The sequence below is a fragment of the Artemia sp. Qi Xiang Cuo genome, chromosome 4, assembly GCF_049724085.1.
Source record: "Artemia sp. Qi Xiang Cuo chromosome 4, ASM4972408v1, whole genome shotgun sequence".
In the NCBI taxonomy this organism is placed as follows: Eukaryota; Metazoa; Arthropoda; class Branchiopoda; order Anostraca; family Artemiidae; genus Artemia; species Artemia sp. Qi Xiang Cuo.
This window is the reverse complement of record NC_142797.1, coordinates 6,562,460-6,587,311: the sequence shown is the minus strand read 5'-3', so window position 1 is coordinate 6,587,311 and position 24,852 is coordinate 6,562,460. Positions and strand designations below refer to the sequence as shown.

The following is a 24,852-nucleotide window of genomic DNA, read 5'->3' as shown; positions in this document are numbered from 1 at the left end:
ATTCGATACGATCACCTCTAAAAAAAAAAAAAGAAAAAAACACATATTCGTGACTATTCTTCTCTGAAAAAAACGGGAAATTTTGAAATTTCACAGATAAGGGTTGAAACATCTACTATAGAGTTCTCTAATATGCTGACCTTAATGTTGTAATTTTCACGAACACTCATTTTTTCGGGCTGATAATCAGGCAGATCTTTTCTGACTCGTCACTTTTTAGTAAAAACTCATAATTTATATGTTGTTCTGAAACTTCTTGTTTTTAAGAGTTTTGGTTACTACAAGCACGAGTCGCTCCTTACTTACAGTTTGTTAACACGAGATAGAACTGATTGCCAGCCAACAGCCTTCAAACAAAGCCGCATTAGAAAACAATGTAGAACCGAAGCTGAAGCCATTGGTCTGTCTCTTAGAGTTTCAAAAATGTCTTTTGTATATTTCCATTCAAAAAAACATCCCCCTTGATTTCGAAAAATGCCCTTTTTAATCTTTGTGCAAAAGAAAATTCGAAAAAAGTCTTCCCTCCAGGGGAAATTAGATGGGCAAAAATGCCCATCTAATTTTGTCTATTGAAGCCCCTGAATATATGAGCATAAAAATAATAGTTAGAAGTAAATTCCGCTTACCTGCAAGAGTTCCTCCAAGTCCTGAAACTTCAATTGCAGTCAAAAGAGTAGTGAACCTCCCTTTAGCGTCATTTGAGAGTATCGACAGGATATTCCCTGCTGGTACAGGATAAAGCACTCTATTAATAACATGAATCATACCATTATCAGCCCATTGGTCAGCTGCCATAATTGAAGCTCCGTTGACAGTCATAGTCTGAAAATACATTAAACTGATTCACTATGAAATATTACTGAAAGAGGTAAAGGAAAAACTAGGTGCAGCCCCTTGCTGGATGCAGCACAATGTGAAAAGCAATGTTTACTAAAGTGGAGGCTTGTGGCTAGTGTTTAATGTGAGACAGACCTATCACGGAAGAAGAAGCTTGGGACTGCTACACAATACAAGAATAAGTTGTCACGGAAGAAGATGCTTTGGACTATTATACAATATGAGAAGTGATTATCATGGAAGAGGAGGTATGTTGCTGCGCTGCAAGGTGAAAACTGCAAGGTGTCACTGCGCTTGGATGTGATCGTCTCTTACTAGGTTGCTAGCTACCGCTGCAACCCGGACAGTTTTTCGTAAAAAATTGATTATATTTTAAAAACAATATATTTATATTTAAAATTAGATTATATTTAAAATCAGGGAACAATAGGAGTGTGGCTGCCTTACAAAGTGAGAAGCAATTATCAAAGATGAGATGGCTTATGGCCTTGTTACAACGTGAGAAGTAATTATCACGCCAGAGGAGACCAGTGGCGTACGTGAAATTGTAACAAGGGGTTGTAGAAAAAGAATAGGCTTGTGGCTGTTTTAAAATGTGATAATCAGTTTGTGAGGAAGACAAGGTTTAAGGTTGACCTAACTATAATATTGATTGGCATCAAAGGATTTATAATGGTATCAAAGTAGATTAAAAACAATTGAGGAAAACTTGTAAAATGTAATTAATAAGTAATCATGGGAACATGCATCGTAGCAATAATTTCCAGTCTGTGAATCTTGTTACAGAAATTACAGACCAAAAAAGGGAAGATGATGAAACTTTTACCGACATGCTACCTTTTTTGCGACACTCGTATCGCCAGAACGCAAAGTTTTTCTTGCCGTTTCTTTGCAAAGCACAAATGCGTTCGGGGTTTAGGGGGTGCTGACAGATGGTTCACTAGCGAATTATGCTTGCATTAAAAAATTAGATGGGCGTTTTTCAAAAATTTTACATTGCCAAAATTTCCAGTGCGTACAATTGATAATTGTGTGTAAAATGCTTCTTGAATTTGAAAAGATTGTAAGTCAAACTATCTTTATTAATAGTCAAAATAATGTTTTCGCCTGCCGATAGCTGGTCCATTACCATAAGAAATTCGGCAAACGGAAGCTTTCACAGTTTATTTTATTATAGGCTCTGAACGCTTTTTTAAAATTTATTTGATTTTACAAAAACTACTCACTGTTTCATAGATGTTGGTTAGAAGCGTAGTTCCTTCGCGCGTTGCAAATGTTGCGTCGTTTTGAATTGTTCCAGCGGTAATATTTCCAGGGATCATGTGGTAATTTAAGAAGTTCGAAAGTAGGGCCGTATCAGAAGTAAGGCTGCTAATCAGAACCTGATCAAAAGCACCATCTTGAGGAGAAAATATGGTGAAAATCTCTAGAAAACAGAAATAAATCATGTCGTACAATATATAGGACAGTATGTAAAGAACGACTCTTACAAATAGAAACTGAAATTTAAAGCACAAAGCTGTGGTAACTCTGCAAGCGGGTCGAAATCACTAAAATATCTGGTTATTTGCTGATTTCAAATGTGTAGAACTTAATTTAAAGACACTAATCAAAAAGCATCGGAATAAGAATTTTTTAGAAATCATTTCAGAAAAATAGAAAACACGACCCCCCCCCAAAAAAAAAAGAAATAAAAAGGGGGTGGTGATGAAAAAGTGAAGTTCAAGAAGGCCAAGTTCAATAAGGAGTAGCTTCTACCGCCAAATTCAACATGTACGAGATCCATAGAATGGATATTTCAACCCTACGTCTGCAGAAATGTGGAAATTCATGTTCTTCTTGAAAATGTTAGTCACAGACAGTGTTTCAACACTTACCGAATTATCATGAGATCTTGAGACTTTTTGGAAATCTCAGAATCAAAAATCAGATTTCATAATATGCCGATGAAAACAAGTACAAAGATTATTGAAATCCATTGTTATTCCTAAGAAAGTTGGTTAAATTACATGAAACTTCATACTCTTTTTACTTTGGATTCAGAATAAATAGCTTAGGCTCACACAGCTCAAATTGGAGATAACAAACCATCTTAAGTTAAAATAAGATCAGTTTTTGAAATGAAAATAAAGAACAAAATTAAAGCTTAAAACAAACAAGAATTATACCTAGCATGTGGGAAAAGCCGCCAGGCCCAACCCCTTCCCTATTCTTTTTTGTATTTTTTAAGAGCTTAGCTGAAAGATTTCTTAATTTGTGGAACTTTTTTAAACTGAAAGCTGGCCTTGAAATTGTCAGTGAATTCTAGAGTTGCCATTAGGTAAAACAGATCTGTAGAAATAGTAATAAATCGCTGGTAAATTTTGCTCGTCAGCAGAATTACGTTCGATTTAACAAAACTTAGTTAACTAACAAGTCTAATTTTTTCGATTTTTGCGTTTTATTTGCCAGAAAGTGACCTAAGCAAACCGAGAAAGTTCACCAGGCTTTTGCAAATGGAAGTTTTGCAGAAAATTTGAAGTTGCTATAAAGTAAGCCGTGCAAGAAATTAGGAACAGACCATCAGGTTCAGGAAGTTGAGGCCTGAAGCAGACAAAACAATAAAGTAGGCCAAAATTTTCTAGGCTAACAAGAAATCAAACATTTAGTGAAATTTTTTCACCTCGTGTTTCCTTTTACAAGAAGAAAAGTAAACTCAGTATTAGGAATACAGCTGCTGAGTGAGCGATTTTGAGGAACAGCTGCATCATTCAATCTGAGAAAACCTCAATGAATCATCTAATTTTGCAAGAATTGTTTTACCATTCAAGCCTTTTACCATGGAGGCAAGCATGAGCTGTTGAGTTCCAGTTCCGTGTCGGAAATTCTTTGTAAATATCTAAGAAGGAAGAATTCTTAAAAGTAGTTTCGTAGTCAACTTCTTAGTTGACTAAATGCCAAAGTTCACCAAGAATTACAAAAAAAAATACAGGTCTGCATTCTGTGAACACTTCAACTTTAGTCAGTTGCCAAATTATACAGTAATGACCTAAGTTATTCTTACTTCATTATATGCAGAGTAATTGTAGTTAACACATTTCAACTGCAGCTCCACTATAATTTACCCCCCCCCCTGCTCATATGCAAATATAAAGCCGAATTATGTATTTTCCATGTGTTTTCTGGCTCTCCATTTCGTCTCCATTAGATATATCAAAAGAAGTGGCTTATTATGCTGATTCCAAATGTATAAGAAACATTAAGTTTAATGCTACCCATCAAAAGCTATGAGCCTGGAGAAAATTTGCCTAATTTTCGATAATGGCGGGAAACATTATCTAAAAGTCAAGGAATCTTAATGAAAATACACCACCAGAATCAGCGTATCCGAAAGCCCTATTATAGGAATTCCAAGCTTTCATCTGCAAAAAATGTGGAATGTTTTATTTTTTGTCAGAAGAAAGATCACGTATATGTGTTTAGTTTTTTTTCCCATGGGTGATGGCGGCCAATCAATAGTCCTAGAATATCGGCAAAGGACTCATTCAAACGGAAATTGAAAGTTCTAGTGCCCTTTTTAAGTGACCAAAAAAACGGCAACTAGCCCCCTCCCGCCCCTTTTTTCCTCAAAGTCGTCCGATCAAAATTTTTAGATAACCATTTTTTGTCTAACATAATCGAAAAGTCTGACTTTGGGGATAACATGCCCCCCCCCCACAGCCCCTTGGAAAAGGTCTGTAAGTCATGAAAATTTCCCACTTTTAACGTATAGAATTTGTTATTGGGAAGTATACGGACATTTTTCGGGGGGGGGGGAATTATCCTGGTGGGGCGATTTTCCGCGGGAGAATTTCTTGTGGGGAGTGAAGTTTCCAGTGAACTTTTCAAGGGAGATTTTACACTGGGGGGTCCAGAATTTCTATTTGAAATTCTTTTTTTTTTATCTTACTTTTTCTTTGCCGACTCAATTTTACATGTGAAGATGTTAAGGGGAATTGACCGGGGGAAAATCTTTACTGGGTTAGAATTCTCAAGAGTACCTTTCTGCAGTGGGACGACCCTGAGAAAATTTGCCCGATTTTCGAAAAAGGGGAGAAACATTATTTAAAATTTAAGGAATCTTAATGAAAATCACACCACCAGATTCAGCGTATCCGAAGACCCTATTGTAGGAGTTCCAAGTTTTGGTCAATAAAAATGTGGAATTTTGTATTTTCTGCCAGAAGAAAGACCACGGATGTGTGTTTATTTTTATATTTTTTTTTTCCCATAGGTGATCGCATCCAACCAATAGTCCTAGAATATCGGGAAAGGGCTCATTAAAACGGAAATTAAAAGTTCTAGTGCCCTTTTTAGTTGACCAAAAGACGACAGCTATCCCCTTCCCACCCGTTTTTTCCTCAAAGTCGTCCGATCAAAATTTTAGATGGCCATTTTTTCTCCAACATAATTAAAAAGTCAGAAGCTATGCCTTTGGGAGTAACATGACCCCCCACAGCCCCTGGGGAAAGGTATGTAAGTCATGGAATTTTCCCATTGTTAACGTATAGAGGTGGATGGAGTTCCCACTGTTGGAGGCGGATGGAGTTCGTCCGGAATGAGGCAGACTATGTCTGCTGACCACGTGTCTCTGGGTATGGGGTTTCCCCTAACTAAACGCTCCATGTTAATAGGCAGCCTCAACCTTATGAGGTGGGTGGAGCCCACCCCAAGGACGCTCAGTATCTAGGCAAGTCCTAGCTCTAATTAGATCCCAGGCCTAGGGTCAGTTGCGCCTGCAACCCTCCACCCGAAAATTTTACCGCAACGAAAAAAGATGATACTGCCTCGGATGACCTACCCCCCTTTACTTTCCATGACCCCAGCATGTCCCTGGACTGATTTCAGACCATTGAATGAATCTTATTGACGAAGGTGGAATACGACTCACCACCTGGAACGTACTCACACTCAACTTTCCTGGAGCTAAATCAATGCTTGCCTATGAGCTAAAACGCTTCAATATAGCTGTGGTTGGTCTTACGGAAACCCGCCTTGTCGGAAGAGAGTCCGAGGATATTGGTGAAGGATATCACCTGATCTGGTCTGGTGACCCAAAAAGCAAGATAAATGGTGTAGGCCTCACGCTGAACGCCAGAGCCAAGAGATGCCTTCTCTCCTATAAATAAATTACAGATAGAATACTGATCGCTCAGCTTAAGCACAAGCACAGACAGTGGACAATTATTGTATGCTTTGCTCCCACCAATCTGAGTCCTGCGGAAGTGAATGATCAGTTCTATGTGGAGCTCTCAGCGACCCTGTCTAGAGTCCCACCCCACGACATCGTCACTCTTCTGGGAGACCTTGACGCGACAGTAAATGACAGGGAGGGCGTGTGGAGAAGTGTTCTCGGCCCTGTGACTCCAGATTCACTGAACGACAACGGACAAAGACTCCTCCAGCTCTGCAATATGCATAATCTGGTCATATCAAACACGCTCTTTCAGAAAAGAGATATACACAAATATACTTGGTATAGTAACGACGGCCAGACAAAGAAGATGATCGATTATGTTATGATCTCGGGTCGCTGGCGCTCGTCAATAACAAATTTCCGGACTTATAGGTCGGCCGAGCTTGGAGACATAGACCATAGGATGGTAGTTGCCACACTCAGGCTACGTCTGAGAGCGCAACGACAAGAAAGACGACCTGCCAATTTCGATCTGAGTAGTCTGGCTACATCTGAGATGCAACAGAAGTATGCTCTCGATATCTCTAACCCATTTAGCTGCCTCCAAGTTCCGGACGACCCAGAAGTAGCATGGAAGTCTTTCAAACATAATATACTCGATTCTGCTGGCAGTACCATTGGCCGCAGACGACACAAGAATAAACCCTGGATATCCCAGGAGACTCTGTCTGTAATCGTGCTGCGCCGGAAGGCCCACTTAGCAAAAAATATACCAGAGTACAGACGACTCAATGGCATGAGCAATAGCCTACTGCACAGTGATAGGAAGACCTTTGTCGACAAGAAAGCCAGCGATCTTGAAGATGCCTCAAGAAAAGGAGACACCTGCTCCCTGTACAAACAACTCCGCGAGCTGACGGAAGGGAAGAGTAGATGCAACCGAGTAGATGCAACCGAGTAGATGTGGTTGAAGAATTCACTTACCTGGGATCTATTCTGTCGAATGATGGCTTGATCACAAAAGAGCTTACATCTCGAATTGCCAAGGCTTCAGCACTTGTTGGGAGGCTTAGCAGCATCTGGCGAAAGCCAAACATAAGCCGCTTTACCAAAATGCGCATTTACAATGCGTCCGTCAGTACTGTCCTGCTGTATGGAGCGGAGACGTGGCCCGCTTCAAAATCTATCCTCTGTGCCTTCAATGTCACACAGACGAAACACCTTTGAAGAATTGAAGGACTTCACTGGAATGACTTCGTTAGCAACCAGACTCTCCTGTCACATACGACTCAAACTTCTTTCTCGACGCAGCTCGCCCAGTGTACTGTTCGGTGGTACGGCCACTTCCTTCGCATGTCACGCGACACCCCAGCGCGAGTCGCATTTGACTTCGAACCTACCCTACACGGATGGAAGCGACCCAGAGGACGCCCACCCACAAGGTGGAAAGACAAAGCCGATGAATTCCTCACCCAAGCCCACATCCCGGTGGAAGAACCTGCGAGCCTGGCAAGCGATAGGTCAACCTGGAGGCGCCTAGTCTCATCGTTCCTTACGCCGAACCCTCGGCAGGAGCCTTAAGTCAAAGTAAGTCAAGTCAGTCAAGTAACGTATAGATTTCGTTATTTGGGGGGGGGGCTTTTCTGACGGGGCGATTGACGGTAAATGACGGGTAATTGACGCTGGAATAACTTTCCATGGAGGAACTCTCCTTGGAGGGAATGAATTTTCCATTGAGGGGGAGCCGGATTTCCCGGTGTTATTAAGAAACGATCAGAAATTAGTGATATAAAAAACAAGTTTTTTTCAGCTGAAAGTAAGAAGCAACATCAAAACTTAAAACGAACAGAAATTACTACGTCAATGAGGACTGTGCCCCCCCCCCTTCAATAGCTCTCTCTTTATTATAAATTTTGTCTTTTTGCCCCAATTCTTTAAGAACGACTCCTGAAACACAAGGGCCGTTTATTAGAATAGCAAGCCTTTTTAAAAGCTATAAAAATAAACTGTAGCGTAAAGAGAGAGGTACTGAGGAGGGGGCAATCTCCTCATATACGTAATATTTTATGTTTATCTTAAGTTTTGATATTGATACTTACTTTCAGCTGAAGAAAAACTTGCTTTTTAGTTTTTAATCTAAAATAAAAGGAATAGGTATCATCTGTGAATGTCTGAAATGGGCTTAAAATTTAATTTGCAAGTAAAACAATTATCATAATCCGAAATATCATTAAAAAAGGGTATTGAGGGATATGGTCACCTTGTTTGTGGGTCAGTAACAAAAATTTCCCTAAATTTACCTTTTTTTGTTGCAATATTGCATACTTATAATACTAGCACCGGGATCCCGGTGTCTTCGCCGGTGGGTCTCTGCACGGCTACGTGGCAGGCTTCTATATATTATTTTGGATTGTCGCTTGTCTTCTAAACTCAGACAGTGTGAGTCACTTTCTTATGTCATGACGTCGCCACAGGTTTGGTACAACCACCCTGGGAAAATACGAATTCTCCCTTAAAGTTGTGACATATTTTAGTGACAGTGACGTTTTAGTGACAGAAATGTCAATATACTAGTTAAGAAAAACATAACTATGTAGCCGATTTCAAAGCCAGACACCGGCACTCGGGGTGTGGTGGCTTGTATATATTGATTCTTATTGCAAGTAGAACCTCAAAATGAGTCATCTTTGTTTACTACTTTTTCCGCGGGAAAACGGAGGGCTCTCCAGGGAATATCAAACAGTTCGTGGTAACGAACTGTAAGTAAGGAGCGACCCGGCTCAATAGTAACCAAAACTCTAAAAAACTCAAAATTGATACCAATAGATACATCAAAAGAATGAGATTTTTATGCTGATTTCAAACATATAAGTTACATGAAGTTTAGGCTTACCCATACAAACTTACGTTCCTGAGAAAATTTGCCTTATTTTTGAAAAAAGGGACAAACAACCCCTAAAAGTCACAAAACTTTAATAAAAATCACACCATCAGATTCAGCGTATCAAGAACCCTACTATAGACGTTTCAAGCCTCTATCTGCAAAAATATGGAACTTTGTATTTTTTGCCAGAAGAAAGATCACGTATGCGTGTTTATTTGTTTTTTGTTGTTTTTTTTTTCCCAGGGGTGATCGTACCGATCCAGTAGTCCTAGAATATCGTGAGAGGGCTCATTCGAACGAAAATTAAAAGTTCTAGGGCCCTTTTTAAGTGACCAAAAAATTGGAGGGCAACTTGGCCCCCTCCCACGCTCATTTTTTTCCCGAAGTCACCCAATTAAAATTTTGAGTTAGCCATTTTGTTCAGCATAGTCGAAAATCTAATTAATATGTCTTTGAGGATGACTTAATCCCCCAAAGTTCCTGGGAGAAGGGCTGCAAGTTATAAACTTTGCCCATTGTTTACATATAGTTTTGGTTATTAGGAAGTATACAGGCGTTTTCAGGGGGAATTTTTTTCTGGCGGGGGGTAGGGGGCCAGAGTAGGGGTTACAGGGAGGATCTTTCCATGGAGGATGTTTCCTTGGGGGAAGGGACATTCCTATGAAGGGGCGCCGGATTTCCCAGCATTATTTAAAAAATGATCAGAAATTAAATTAAAAAAACAAGTTTTTTTCGACTGAAAGTAAGGAGCAACATTAAAACTTAAAACGAACAGAAATTATTACGTATATGAGGGGGTTTGACCCCTGGTAAATACCTCGCTCTTTACGTTAAAGTTTTTTTTAGTACTTTCAAAAGAGCTATCTATTCTAATTAACCGGTCTTTGTGATTCAGAGGTTTGTGATTCGAACAAAATTCGAACTTTAGTGTAAAGAGCGAGGTATTGACTAGGGAGCGAACTCTCTAATATAAGTAATAAAACGTAATATTTCTTTATTTTTCACTTTCATTTTGACTCGTTCTTATTTTGGCTGTTGCTTGTCTTCTAACAGCACAATTCTTTGTTCTTCACTCCATTGTTGACACATTCGGATACTTTCTCGCTGTCGCTTTTAATTCTGACAGAGGCTTATCTTCAGACCGCATATTTCTTTGTCCTTGCTGTGGCATATCTATTAGTCGCATATTTCTTTTTTCTTCACTTTCATTTCTAATTAGTGAATAGTATGGGGAGGGATAGTTAAAATTACAACACCATTATTTTTAGATAGATCAAGCAATTCAATGTTGTAACGGCTAATATGGTCGTCTATTAGAAGTACCACTTACTGTTTGGTGGGTTTGACTTGATTGATAAAATCCTGCATGTAAAGTAAAATAAGGAGGCAGTCATCCAGCCAGAAGTATTTTCTGAGCCGGTCATGATGGTTCTTAGTAAAGTTCCCTTGGGTAAAATTTTCGGACACTGTTTTCCGGGGGAAATACGTAGAGGAGGGACTGTGTTCCCATTTGCATTAACACCGGCACAAACCGTGGTCAACTGACCTCTTTCTGCTGACGTGACCTTCCCTATTTACTTCTGGTCTGGCTCTGCAATGATCTTACCAGGCTTCTGCATGATTTACAGACCTGATTTGTCAACATTCCCAATATCTTGTGGTCAGAACATATGTTTAACTAGGTGTCGCTTCAATTTGTCAAAGAAAGCTCCTGCACAGTGAGGATTTTAAGCAGTCGCCCGTCCTAAGCTTGTGTCTTCTGGAGTTCTTACTGATAGAGTTTTATGGCGAGCCATAATACTATGGTACCAATCTTTACCTGCAATTCCTCCACTGTCTCAACTACCTTTGCATTTTCAGTTTTCTAATATTTTTATACTCTTATGACATAGCTGTTTGCGAGTTTACGTGCTTCTAGGGGAGTAAAGTCGAAATACCTATCATCTATCCTTTTCAAGTAAGTTTTTAGTCCTTTTTTGTTCCTCTGTAAATATCTATAATGTGTTGTAACAGGGCATAAAGAAGCTCATGTCCACAATTTGTGGAAGGATATTAAGCTTCTCAACTTTTTTCATGTAGTCTTCCAGCGTTCCTCTAGGGACACCCATGGCACTTGTTGTGAATCCTACTGACTTTTTGTCGACTAAGACGGAAAAACTGCTGTTTACTTTTCTTCTAGATCCCGGCCGCCTTTCTTTCCTTTCTCCTCTGTTTTACTTTTAAGCATTTTATCTTGAACAAAATTTACCAGGAAAAATAGAATTTCAGTTCACTTTCTGGTCTGGTAGGGTTAAACAACCCCAGAATTAATCTAGTTTTGGGTTTTGAGCTCGCCTTTAAGCTTAAAATATGCTGATTATACAGTTTTTACAAGCATAGCCCACTTTTGAACAACTTGGTACGGCATGCCGAACCTACTCTGGATATTGTGGCCAATCGTGGGAATTCGCCGTCCCGCGGGATGAAAAAATCCTAACAGCAAACCGTTAAAGATGGCACGTCTCAGAAGCTGCCAAAAGACAGACGAATAATAAGGGAATACAATGTAAATGTATGGCTTTTCTAGGATTCGTCAGTAGGGGGTAGGCTTTTGGACAAACATGGAACAAAGTTCCAGATTTAATCACCACAAAACGTGACCCACTCTGATATTTTTGGTAAAAGTATAAATCATGGTCAGACATTTTAAAAACATACACTGTCATCTGAAGAGCTTTTATAATCCACCAGAAGTCTCCATTGGTTTTTATATTGAGAGTGTTTGCTTTGGCTAAACGTGGGCCGTGCCGATCGTGGCCAGTCTCCCCTACAATGAAGAATTAGAGTAACTATTCGTCGCTTGTTGGGGCAGCGTCGGTAGTTGTAAAATATCCCGACCCCACCTAAAAACTGAAGTTAGATGAACCCTAATGAAATATACCAAAATGAAATATATACCAAGATGAAATATATACCAAATGAACCATATGCCAAATGATGAAAATATAATATTTTATTAACAAAATTAAGGAAACTACAGAAGAAAATTATGGAAAGCAGGTCGCGTAGAACGCATTTTGATGAATACCTAACCTAACCACTCTACATATTTAATATTTGATAAAAGTATACTTCCATCGTAGGTTTTCCTCTATGACACTAAGCTAATTATAGCCTACTGCACACAGACATATCGCATTTTCTCAGATCATACAGATCAAGAACTTGAGTAAGGTCCGGGTATCACGGCGTCTTTTGTCGTCTGATCATAAGCTTACTATGCCTTTTTATGTTCCATTATGTAGGTCAACCGATACACACACTGCAAAAATTATTCAAGCCTTGTGATATTGGTTTTTCTATTTTTCTCTTTATATTTCTTTTCTGTTTTTTACTTATTATCCAGTTTTATTACAGTTTTGTTTTATACTATTTTGTTGGTTATTTACGTTCTGTTTTAAATAATCCTTCTGTTTTTTTTATACCATTCTTGACGTATAGTTATGCAAATATTGAATTTAAGCGCAACGAGATGGAAAGGAGTGCCAGACTCCCTTCCAGATACGAGACTCCCTCCATCATACATCCTCCATCAGTGGCAGAGACTCCCTCCATCATACGAAAGATAACGCCGAGTAAGATTTTAAAACAGGAGTTCAATCCAAAAAATTTTTCTTCAATGGAAATAAAGAGTGAAGTTAACGCTTAAAATGAACATAAATTATCCTACATATTGAAGGGACTCCCGTCCAATTCAGCCCCTCGCTCTCTAATCTAAACTTTGAACTACTATCTCAGCTCTTCAAGAATTGATGCTGTAGTTAAAGAGCCATGTTATGGAAATATTAGCTTTGTCCTGTAACATTCTTCAAAAATTAATTATTAATAATTTATTAATTAAGGAATTATTTAGTATTATATCCTTTAAACAATAAAACTTTCATTTCAACTGGTTAGAGCACAGTCAGTAAGTAACATACTTGAAATTACCACCTGGGTATATTTTTTCAGTTTTAAAATAATTTCTGGTACGATTTAGTCAAAGCTTAACGTAAGGAGTAAGGGATTTTAGAGGGGTTAACCCTCTCCCCATAAGGAATAATCTCTGCAGAATTTCTAATTTTAATAAAGTTTTGGCGTCTTATGTGAAAGCAACCCAGTTATGATCCAGATTTAAAATGAACAATTATTACTATCAATGGATAGATGAAACCCAAAACAAACATAACTTAAAATGAATTATCCGATAGACTACCATAAAAATACAACAGATACTGTAATAGATGAATAAATGAATCCTAACAAGAGTCTAAATTAAAACGAATAATCATTCAGACTTAAGCCGCGCATTAGCTGACAGATGACTCTTCTCCATTGGGACAGATTCTGTAATCTCTTTAAAGGATTCGACATCTTAAAGCAAGGTCGTATCCAGGATATCTCTTCAGGAGGTCATTTATTTGTTCGGGAGGTCATATAGGTGGGGATCCATAAAAAAAATTTAAAAACGCATGAAAATTTGCTTATAATCAATTTTATTACGTTTCTTCGAGTTGGACAATTTTTTTTTTTGGGGGGGGGGGAGGGTTCAGAACCAATACCCCTCCCCCCCCCCTGGATACGTCCTTTTCCCTAGAAAATCACTTAATCTCGTCAAATATCTCGTCAAAATATTAAAAATTAATTGGGCGGTCTTGCTGTAACTTTTAGGTTTGGATAAGTGATTTGAATAAACGACAGAAAACTAACAGCCGAAACCTATCCCCCCCAGGCATCATAAGGCTATTTAACTTTTCCCGTTTTGTGCTGGAGATAGATACATTCAATGATACTTACATCATTGGAAAATGTGAATTTTGTCTTTTCGATTGAACGAAGCAGTTTTCTTTTTAAGATTCAGGAAAGGACAGTTTCAAAAAACAATTCTAGTATACCTGCTAGGAAAACACTAAAAGTCAGCTGAAAGGAAATATCTTTTGAGGAACTTAACTGTCTTTGGGGTGTTCCTTGTAGTACTAACCGATTTGATTGAAAACTTACTTGATGGTGACTAGTCCCTTGCGAGAATTTGCTAATGAGCCTTTGTTTTGAGACAAGGAATTGACACCGATGCTGGCAAAATGAGTTTAAGGTGTTGAAGCTCCTTAATGGAAACCTAGCCTAACTAGTTGATAATTAAAACGTCAAAAACGTTGTTTCTGAAGCCAAAATAGGTACAATGTTTTGGTACAAGTAGCTGGTGTTCAGTTGCAAAATATATGATGAAAACAGTACCTTCTCCAGTTAGCAAACCAACAAACTCAGCATGGATAAACAAGTCAGTCATGACAAAGCATCTGACGTCTTCCAACTCTTGGAGGAGGCTGCCATCTCGAATAGATCCATTTACATTTGCGTCCTGAAATTAAAGGATTCATAATTTACTGGTGATTCTTGTCATGATGCCAGTATTGTAATATACTTACCACTTCTAATCTAAATTCTCAATTAGAATTATTAATAATTAAATTCTTAAATGTTAGAAAAATGTTATAAAACTTGATAATTTAAATAAGGAGCACCCTGAAATTCAGAAAATCTAGTCCCTGAATTAGTACTTCGGTAATAGTCTATTGCTGGGGCATTTTTTCAGGGGGCTTTTGCTCCATAAATTATAAAGCCCCCCCCCCCCTGGATTCTAAGAAATTACCTATTTTTTTTTGGGGGGGGGGGTACTTTCATTGAAAAGTGCCCTTTTTTGAAAATTGTTTTTGAGGAAATTGAAAAAATTACCAATTTCTCCCGTAGGTTTTTAAAAATGCACCCCCCTCATCCTAAATTTCTTTAATTGACGTCGTAATTCGTAAATAGCGTTATTAGAATTAATATTATTTTTCGACAACATAAACATCAGTGTAACTGATGACATTGTGCTCGTCACAATATGTGCTGCATCAGTGTATAACTGATGACATGGTGCTCGTCACAATATATGCTGCATCAGTGTATAACTGATGACATGGTGCTCGTCACAATATGTGCTGCATCAGTGTATAACTCATGACATGGTGCTCGTCACAATATGTGCTGCATAATTTACCCTTCGATCTGGTGACGCTTCTGATTCAAATATAATACTAACTATAAAAAGAAAAGAACTTTAACAAATAAATTTAAAAAGCGATGTTAAAACATAAGATGAATAGAAATTATTTTGCATATAAGGGAGGCCGTGGCTTCCTGTAGCTCCTCCTCCTTGATGCCGGGACTATCCTATGCTCCACTATGCTGTGGCTCCCTTCTAGCTATAGTTTCAATGTCTCTTAGATGCTAATTCATCTCTCAGTATCTTTTCTTCTTCTCATTAAAAGTTGACGACAGACGCTCAGCGAGAACGTTTGAGAATGGAACACTCAAAATTCTAACACTCAACACAGGTTGGAAAATCTTTTTTTTTGAAAGAAGGGTTCTTATGCCCAGCACACACTTCCAGTACTCAAGAAGAATGTCACAAGCAATTTTTTTTTAAAGCAGCAAAAAGAAAACGGGTATAGTTTTGAAAAACAGCGAAAGAAAACAAATACAGTCCCAAAACCAACAGTATCTCTTCCTTTCAGCAACAGCTTTTCGGACAAACCTCTTTCTGCATTTTAAAGAGAGCAGTAGAGCCTGAAAGAGAGTAAAGAGACCTAAAGAGAAAGAGGAAGAGTAAAGAGAGGCTACTTTTCTTTCTCTCTGTAAAGACAGACAGAGAAAGTAGTAAAGTGGATAAAACCTTCTGAAATTAGCTTCAATATCAACTTCAGAAAGTATCCGGGAATTTAAGTCACCTAGCTCTACTACTTTCTTTAAATTTTTGTAGAAAGTTTATGTGGAAGCAGAAAACATTACCCTTATTTTGAAGAAGCGACTTTTTTAATCTTTTTTTTTATAAAGGACACTTTTCTTTAACCGATAACTGTAACTTTTCGTTTACCGTTTTCTTTAACTTAACCGTTGGTATTTGCGAGGGAAGTGCTTATTACAATCAGATAGAGCAGCAAAGGGTAGATCAAACTGTGAATTTTATTCCTGGCTATCTCTGTTCATTTCTTGACCCTTATTAAATAAAAAAAAACAAGTTTTTTAAACTGAAAGTAAGGAGCGACATTAAAACTTAAAACGAACAGAAATTATTCCGTATATGAAAGGGGCTGTCCCCTCCTCAACGCCTCGCTCTTTACGCTAAATTTTTTTATTTTTTAAAAAAATAAAGTTGTGAGACAGAGTCAAACTTTAGCGTAAAGAGCGAGGCGTTGAGGAGGGGACAGCCCCTTTCATATACGGAATAATTTCTGTTCGTTTTAAGTTTTAATGTCGCTCCTTACTTTCAGTTTAAAAGACTTGTTTTTTTTATTTAATTTCTGATCATTTTTAGTTAATGCAGCTTTTATTTGCATAAAAATTTTACTTTTCTTTTGCTAGATGGATGTCTTTACAAATTAACATACGTAACTAACTTCTATATTCGTATATTTTTCTTCTGGCAAAAAATACAAAGTTGCAGATTTTTGCAGATATGAGCTTGAAACCTATGTAATAGGGTTTTCTGATACTCTGAATCTGACGGTGTGATTTTCATTAAAATTCTTTCACTTGTAGGGGATGTTTCCCCCTCTTTAAAAAATCGAGTAAATTTTCTCAGGCTCGTAGCCTTTGATGAGTAATACTAAACTTAATAAAATTTATATATTTAGAATCAGCATTATAAACACATTCTTTTGATACATTTATTGACATCAAAATTCCGTTTTTAAAAGTTTCGATTACTATTGAGCTGTATTGCTTGTTTTTTATTGTTTTTTTTTATTACGTATATGTTATTACGTATATGAGGGGGTTCTCCCCTTTGTCAATACGACGCTTTTTACGTTAAAATTAAAAAATATTTTTTATTCACAAACCCCTGAATCAAAAAGGCCGTTTAATTAGAATAGATAGCTCTTTTGAAAGCACTAAAAAAACTGTAGAGTAAAGAGCGAGGTATTAACTTGGGGGAGAACCCCCTCACATATGTTATAATTTATGTTCGTTTTAAGTTCTAATATTCCTTCTTACATTTCAGTTGAAAAAAACTTGTTTTTTTTATTTAATTTCTGATCGTTTTTTAAATAATGCTTGGAAATCCGGCGCCCCCTTCATCGAAATGTCCCTTACCCCAAAGAAACATCCTCCACGGAACTCTTCTCCAGAGTAACCCTCTCCTCTAGGCCCCCCCCCTCCAGAAAAAATTCTTCCTGAAAATGGTTGTATACTTCCAAATAACCAATAAATAATGCTGGCAATTCCGGTACCCCCTTCATGGCAATTTTCATTAACCCATGACAACTTTCTTCATGGACAGATCCTCCAATATAACCCCGGACCCCACCCATACAACCAAAAACACAAAAAAACCTCCTGAAAACTTCTGTATACTTCCGAATAACCAATACTATATGCTAACATTGGGTAAAGTTCATAACTTTTAGCCCCCCCTCTGGGTACTTCGGGGGATTAAGTCATTCTAAAAGACATATTTATCATATTTTTGACCATGCTGAACAAAACGGCTATCTCAAAATGTTGATCGGATGACTTTGGAAAAAAATAAGCGTGGGAGGGGGCCTAGTTGCCCTCCATTTTTTTCGGTCACTTAAAAAGGGAACTAGAACTTTTAATTTCGGTTCCAACGAACCCTCCGATGATATTCTAGGACCATTGGGTCGGTACGATCGCCCCTGGGAAAAAAAAAACTAATAAGTATGCATACATTATCGGTCTTGTGGCAAGACATGCAAAATCTCGCATTACTACAGATATAAACATAAGACCTAAACTGCAAAGTTTTCTAATTCACTGAATAACACAATGCGACTGCCGTTACGATTAAATGACTTTTAAATGGTGTTTCTCTTTTTTTTGAAAATCAAGCTAATTATTTAAGGTGCGTAACTTTTAATGGGTAGGGCTAAACTTGATGAAAGTTATATATTTGAAATTAGCATTGAAATCTGATTCTTTTGATATATCTATTGGTATTAAAAACCCGTTTTCTAGAGTTTTGGTTACCATTGAGCCGGTTCGCTCCTTACTTACAGTTCGTTACCACGAACTGTTTGATCATTGTCTTTCCCCCAAGACTCGATTCTTTATATACTAAAGTACGTTATAAAGTATATAATATAACTTTTAATATTTAGTATTAAGTATAATACTATGTTGAATAATGAAATATATGAAGCTGATAAAACACAAAAATATCTGAAAATCATGGATTTTTGAGGTTCCTTGAGTTCTAGTCCCTTTTACAGAAGACTGAAGCGATGGTTGAGGAACATTGCCAGAAGTGCTAATATGAGGAGACATAAATAAAAATACCATAAAAAAACTTTTTTTTTGGGGGGGGGGATTCATGGGAGAGGTAGATTTAATATATAACTTTTAAATTGTTTGGCTCTCTCAGAACTTTCAACAGGGTTAACCTTCAACAATTACGCATAAAATTCGTCAATCAAACAGTTCGTGGTAACGACCCACAAAAAGCTACGCGCCAGTAGTAACCAAGGTACTACTTTGCGTAGGCCCCCGTACCAAACAGGTTTCTGGTAGGTACAATCTGGTTTGGTAGGTACAATCTGGTTAGGTGGGTATAATCTGGTTTGGTTCAAGTTTTTTCTGACACAATTTACCGGATTTCTAATTCACCTTATACTTTGCGTACGCCCCCGTACCAAACAGGTTTCTGGTAGGTATAGTCTGGTTTGTTAGGTACAATCTGGTTAGGTGGGTATAATCTGGTTTGGTTCAAGTTTTTTCTGACACAATTTACCGGATTTCTTAATTCACCTTATACTTTGCGTACGCCCCTGTACCAAGCAGGTTTCTGGTAGGTATAGTCTGGTTTGGTAGGTACAATCTGGTTAGGTGGGTATAATCTGGTTTGGTTCAAGTTTTTCTGACACAATTTACCGGATTTCTAATTCACGGTATACATGACCGGCGCGTCTTGTTTAGCTGCCAATGTAATCATTCCAGTTTTTCTAAACCAGTATTGTCTATAACTTAATTTACGTAGACAATGAACGATATTAATTAATGTTTTGAATAATAGGAGTGTGAATGATTCTAATTAGTGATTTTTATTGTATTACGGTAAAGAAAAAAAGGATTAAACTGATTAACAGTTAAGGTAACCCCGAAGGGGTTGTTAACTCAGGTAATTTGTTACTTGACCTAGCTTTACCTCTCCGATGTGGTCTGTATAATATACAAGTAACGTTTGAAAAGTATTGTCAATTTAAAATAGGATCGAATGTTCCCTTCGTTCCCCAATTTCTGAGGGGGAGGGGAGGGTAGGAGAGGGGGAGTCAATTTTGAAGGTATAACAAGTACCATTCATTGTGATCGTAGCTCTATGTTGGCTCGTTTTTCATACTTCAGCTTGTCTATTCATTTGTGTTAAATAAAAATCTGGAATCTGGAAAATGCAAAAATAAGTATTTAAAAAAAATGTACGATGCTGCTAATTCATTAATAGTAGACTACACTCAGAATTGTTTGCATGAGGGGCCTGTCTGTGTGTCTTTGAGCTGTTTGTGTCTCTTGAGGTTGTGGGTGTCTCTTTGGGCTGTGTGTCTCTTTGGGCTGTTTGAGTCTTTTTGGTCTGTTTGTGCGTCTCTTTGGGCTGTTTGAGTCTTTTTGGTCTGTGTTTGTCTCTTTGGGCTGCTTGTGTTTCTTTGGGCTGTGTTTGTTTCTTTGGGCTTTGCGCGTCTCTTTGGGCTGTGTGTCTCGTTGGACTGTTTGAGTCTTTTTGATCTGTTTGTGTCTCTTTGGGCTGTTTGAGTCTTTTTTGGGCTGTGTTTTTCTCTTTGGGCTTCTGTCTCTTCGGGCTGTGTTTGTTTGTTTGGGCTATGTGTATCTTTTTGGTCTGTTTGAGTCATTTTGTTCTGTGTGTCTTTCTTTTGGCTGTTTGTGTCTCTTAGGGGTCGTGTGTGTATCTTTGGGATATGTGTGTCTCTTTGGGGCGTTTGAATCTTTTGGTCTGTATGTGTCTGTATGGGCGTTTTTGTATCTTTTGGCTGTATGTGTGTCTATTTTGGCTTTGGGTGTCTCTTTATCCTGTGTGTGTGTGTCTCTTTGGGCTATGTGTGTCTCTTTATGCTGTGTGTCTCTTTGGGCAGTTTGAATCTTTTTGGTCTGTGTGTGTCTCTTTTGGCTTTTTGTGTCGTTTTGGGCTTTGTGTGTCTCTGTTGGATGTGTGCGTCTTTTGGGCCGCGTGCATCTCTTTGAGCTGTATGTGTCTCTGGGGCTGTTTGCGTCATTTTGGTCTGTGTGTGTTTCTTTTGGCTATTTGTGTCTCTTAGAGGTTATGTGTGTCTCTTCGGGCAATGTGTGTATCTTTGGGGTTTTTGAATCTTTTTGTTCTGTATGTGTCTCTATTGGAGTTGTTTTTGACTGTGGGCTTGTGTTGGTTGTCTTTTGGGGGTTTTTTTCTATTCGGAATTGGGTTATTTAAAATTTGCCTGTGGTTTTATAGTTTGGCTGTGTGTCTAATTATGCTGTGTGTATATTTTGGAAGGTTGAATCTGTATGGTCTGTGTGTGGCTCTTTTGGGTGGTTGTGTCGTTTTGTGCTTTGTGGCTGTTTGTGTCTCTGTTGGATGTGTGCGTCTCTTTGAGCCGCGTGCATCTCTTTGAGCTGTATGTGTCTCTTGGGATGTTTGAGTCATTTTGGTCTGTGTGTGTTTCCTTTGGCTGTTTGTATCTCTTAGAGGCCATGTGTGTCTCTTTGGGCAATGTGTGTCTCTTTGGGGTGTTTGAATCTTTTTGGTATGTATGTGTCTGTATGGGCGTTTTTTGTCTCTTTGGGCTGTGTGTGTGTGTCTCTTTTGGCTTTGTGTTTATCTTAGGACTGTGTGTGTGTCTCTTTGGGCTGTGTGTGTCTCTTTGTTATGTATTTTTCTACTTAGGCTGTGTGTCTCTTTGTTAAGTACGTACCATTTTGGTAGGTGTCTGCTCCTCTTAACTGGGGGTGTTGGGTTGGGCTTTTTGGCTTTTTGTATCGTGTTGGGGGGTTTGTGTACATGTTGGATGTGTTGGATGTCTTTGGGCCGTGTACGTCTCTTTGAGCTGTATGTGTCTCTTTGGGCTGTGTGTGTCTCTTTGTGCTGTGTGTGTCTCTTTAGGCTGTGTGTGTCTCGTTGGACTGTGTGTCTTTTTGGGGTGTCTGAGTCTTTTTGGTCTGTATGTGTCTCTTTGGGCTGTTTGTGTCTTTTAGGTCTGTGTTTGTCTCTTTGGGTTGTGTTTCTCTTTGGGCTGTCTGTGTCTCTTTGAGCTGTGTGTGTCTCTTGAGGCTGTGTGTGTCTCTTTGGGCTGTTTGTCTCTTTGGGGTGTTTGAGTCTGTTTAGTCTGTGTGTGTGTCTCTTTGGGCTGTTTGAGTCTTTTTGGTCTGTGTGTGTCTGTTTGGGCTGTTTGTGTCTCTTTGGGCTGTGTGTGTTTCTTTGGGCTTTGTGCGTCTCTTTGGGATGTGTGTCTCGTTTGACTGTTTGAGTCTTTTTGATCTGTTTGTGTCTCTTTGCGCTGTTTGAGTCTTTTTTTGGATGTGTTTGTCTCTTTGGGCTGTTTGTGTCTCTTTGGGGCTGTTTGTGTTTCTTTGGGCTATGTGTGTCTCTTTGGGCTGTTTGAGTGTTTTTGGTCTGTGTTTGTTTCTTTTGACTGTTTGTGTCTCTTAGGAGTCATGTGTGTCTCTTTGGGGTATGTGTGTCTCTTTGAGGTGTTTGAGTCTTTTTGGTCTGTATGTGTCTCTTTGGGCTTTGTATGTCTCTTTAGGCTGTCTGTGTCTCTTTTGCCCGTGTGTGTCTCTATGGGCTGTTTATGTGTCTTCGGGCTATGTGTGTCTCTTTGGGGTGTTTGAGTCATTTTGCTCTTTGTGAGTTTCTTTCGGCAGTTTGTGTCTCTTAGGAGCCATGTGTTTCTCTTTGAGCTTTTTTGGGGGGTCTGAGTCTTTTTTGCCTGTATGTGTCTCTTTGGGCTGTTTGATTCTGTTAGTTCTGTGTTTGTCTCTTTGGGGTGTGTTTCTCTTTGGGATGTCTGTGTCTCTTTGGGCTGTTTGTTCTCTTGGGGCTGTGTGTTTCTCTTTGGGCTGTGTGTCTCTTTGGGCTGTTTGAGTCTTCTTTTGTCTGTTTGTGTGTCTCTTTGTTCTGTTTGTGTCTTTTTGGTCTGTGTGCGTATCTTTGGGCTGTTTGTTTCTCTTTGGGCTGTCTGTGTTTCTTGGGGCTGTTTGTTTCTCTTTGGGCTTTGTGTGTATCTTTGGGCTGTGTGTCAATACGTTTAAGCAATAAATATCTTTAAGCTTAACCTGTCTTTATTTTTTAGAATAGTTCTATTGTAAGCAAGTAACAAACTCTTTCCTGAAGTCACCTCTTGGATACACAATGCAGAAACTTCATTTAAGAAACTATGAAAATATTGTAAGTAAGTAAGTAACAAATTCTTTCTTGAAGTCACCTCTTGGATACACAATACAGAAATCTCATTAAAGAAATTATGAAAAAAATGTAAGTAAGTAGAGTCTTTTTGGTCTGTGTTTGTCTCTTTGGGCTGTTTGTGTCTCTTTGGGCTGTGTGTGTTTCTTTGGGCTTTGTGCGTCTGTTTGGGGTGTGTGTCAATACGTTTAATCAATAAATATCTATAAGCTTAACCCGTCTTTATTCTTTAGAATAGTTCTATTGTAAGCAAGTAACAAACTCTTTCCTGAAGTCAACTCTTGGATACACAATGCAGAAACTTCATTTAAGAAACTATGGAAAAATTGTAAGTAAGTAAGTAACAAATTCTTTCTTGAAGTAACCTCTTGGATACACACTCTTAATTGTTTTCACGACTTAGATATACGATGTAGAAATTTAATTCAAGAAATTATGAAGAAATTCTCTGTAAGTAACAATTTCTTTCTTGAAGTCAACTCTTGAATATACAATACGAAAATTTCATTCAAGAAATTATAAAAATATTTGTAAGTAAGTAACAAACTCTTTTTGATTTCACCTCTTGGATTTACAGTACAGATACTTCATTCAAGAAAATATGAAAAAATCGCAATTAAGTAACTTTTTTTTCTCTTTATCACAAACAATTTTCACTTAGCTACACGATATAGAAATGTAATTCAAGAAATTATGAGAAAATTCTCAGTAAGTAATAATTTCTTTCTTGAACCCAACTCTTGAATACACAATATGGAAATTTCATTCAAGAATTTCATGACTTAGATACACGATGTAGAAGTTTAATTCAAGAAATTATGAAAAAATTATCAGTAAGTAAAAATTTATTTCTTGAAGTCAACTGTTGGATACACAATACGGAAATTTAATTTAATAAATTATGAAAAAATTTTAAGCAAGTAACAAACTCTTTCCTTAAGTCACCTCTTGGATACACAATGCAGAAACTTCATTTAAGAAACTATGAAAAAATTGTAAGTAAGTAACAAATTCTTTCTTGAAGTCACCTTTTGGATACACAATACAGAAATGTTATTAAAGAAATTATGAAAAAATTGTAAGTAAGTAGCAAATTCTTTCTTGAATTCACCTGCTGGATAAACGAAAAGACATTTCGTTCAAGAAATTATGACAAAATTCTAGGTAAGTAACAAACTCTTAATTGTTTTCACGACTTAGATATACGACGTAGAAATTTAATTCAAGAAATTATGAAGAAATTCTCACTAAGTAACAATTTCTTTCTTGAAGTCAACTCTTGGTTAAACAATACTGAAATTTCATTCAATAAATTATGAAAATAATTTCAAGCAAACAAACTCTTTTTTTTATTCCATATACTGAATGTACAGCACAGATACTACATTCAATAAACTATGAAAAAATAGTATGGAAGCAACTTTTTTTTTCTCTTTATACCAAAAACTTTTGACTCAGCAACACGATATTGAAATTTAATTCAAAAAATTATGAAAAAATTCTCTGTAAGTAACAATTTTTGTCTTGAAGTCAACTCTTGGATACACAATACGGAAATTTCATAAGTTTTTTTTCTTTTCTCTTTATCACAAACAATTTTCACTTAGCTACACGATGTAGAAATTTAATTCAAGAAATTATGAAAAAATTCCCAGCAAGTAACAAGTTCTTTCTTGAAGTCTATTCTTGGATACACAATACGGAAATTTCATTCAAGAAATTATGAAAATATTTGTAAGTAAGTAACAAGCTCTTTATTGATTTCACCTCTTGAATATACAGTACAGATACTTCATTCAAGAAACGCGATTAAACACGTTTAGAGTAGCAAGCTATTTGCTTGCCTTTCCTTGGCACCTTTCCAAACGAGCGGGGATTCTCACTGGTACCTACACATTGCGAAAAAGTAAGCAGTACGAAAATCTCTCATCGTTTTCAACCAGACTGGTTTTAGACAACACACTCACAGAAATGACACAACATACTATAGAGTACGAGACACACACATTTGACATCGACACACAATACAGAGATTCATAGTCAAGAGATTATCAAAAAGTTGCGGTTAGTATCTAGGTTCACTTAGAGTGGCGCGCCACTCTAAGTGAACCTAGATCAACCCAACTTTTTGGATATCTCTCTCACTATGACTCTGTTTGTGTGTCGTGTCAAATTTTGACTGCACGATGTCGAAAAAAGGCGTGCTATGTGTGTAGTTGTCATCCAATCTCTAAACTAGGTCAGAAATAGAGGCTGTTTCAAAGATCTAGAAAAAACCAGTCTGGTTGAAAACGTGGAGTTTTCGTACTGCTCACTTTTTTGCAATGTGTAGGAACCGGTGGGGAATCCCGCTCATTTGGAAAGGTGCCAAGGAAAGGCAAGCAAATACACGTAGTTTCAAAACGTGTTTAATCGCGTTTCTTGAATGAAGTATCTGTACTGTATATTCAAGAGGTGAAATCAATAAAGAGCTTGTTACTTACTTACAAATATTTTCATAATTTCTTCAATGAA

The 24,852-nt window shown here is 37.7% G+C and overlaps 1 protein-coding gene across 1 annotated transcript in view; it reads right to left on the bottom strand.

Moving 5' to 3' along the window:
- LOC148952724 (transforming growth factor-beta-induced protein ig-h3-like) overlaps nucleotides 1-24,852 on the bottom strand; it is a 41,420-nt gene that overhangs the window by 6,073 nt on the left and 10,495 nt on the right. The window contains exons 2-4 of the mRNA XM_089087381.1: nucleotides 14,130-14,253; nucleotides 2,064-2,263; nucleotides 627-822 (exon numbers count right to left, since the gene is read on the bottom strand). Coding sequence (XP_088943507.1) covers nucleotides 627-822; nucleotides 2,064-2,263; nucleotides 14,130-14,253 — 520 coding nt within the window. The remainder of the gene's footprint in view (nucleotides 1-626; nucleotides 823-2,063; nucleotides 2,264-14,129; nucleotides 14,254-24,852) is intronic.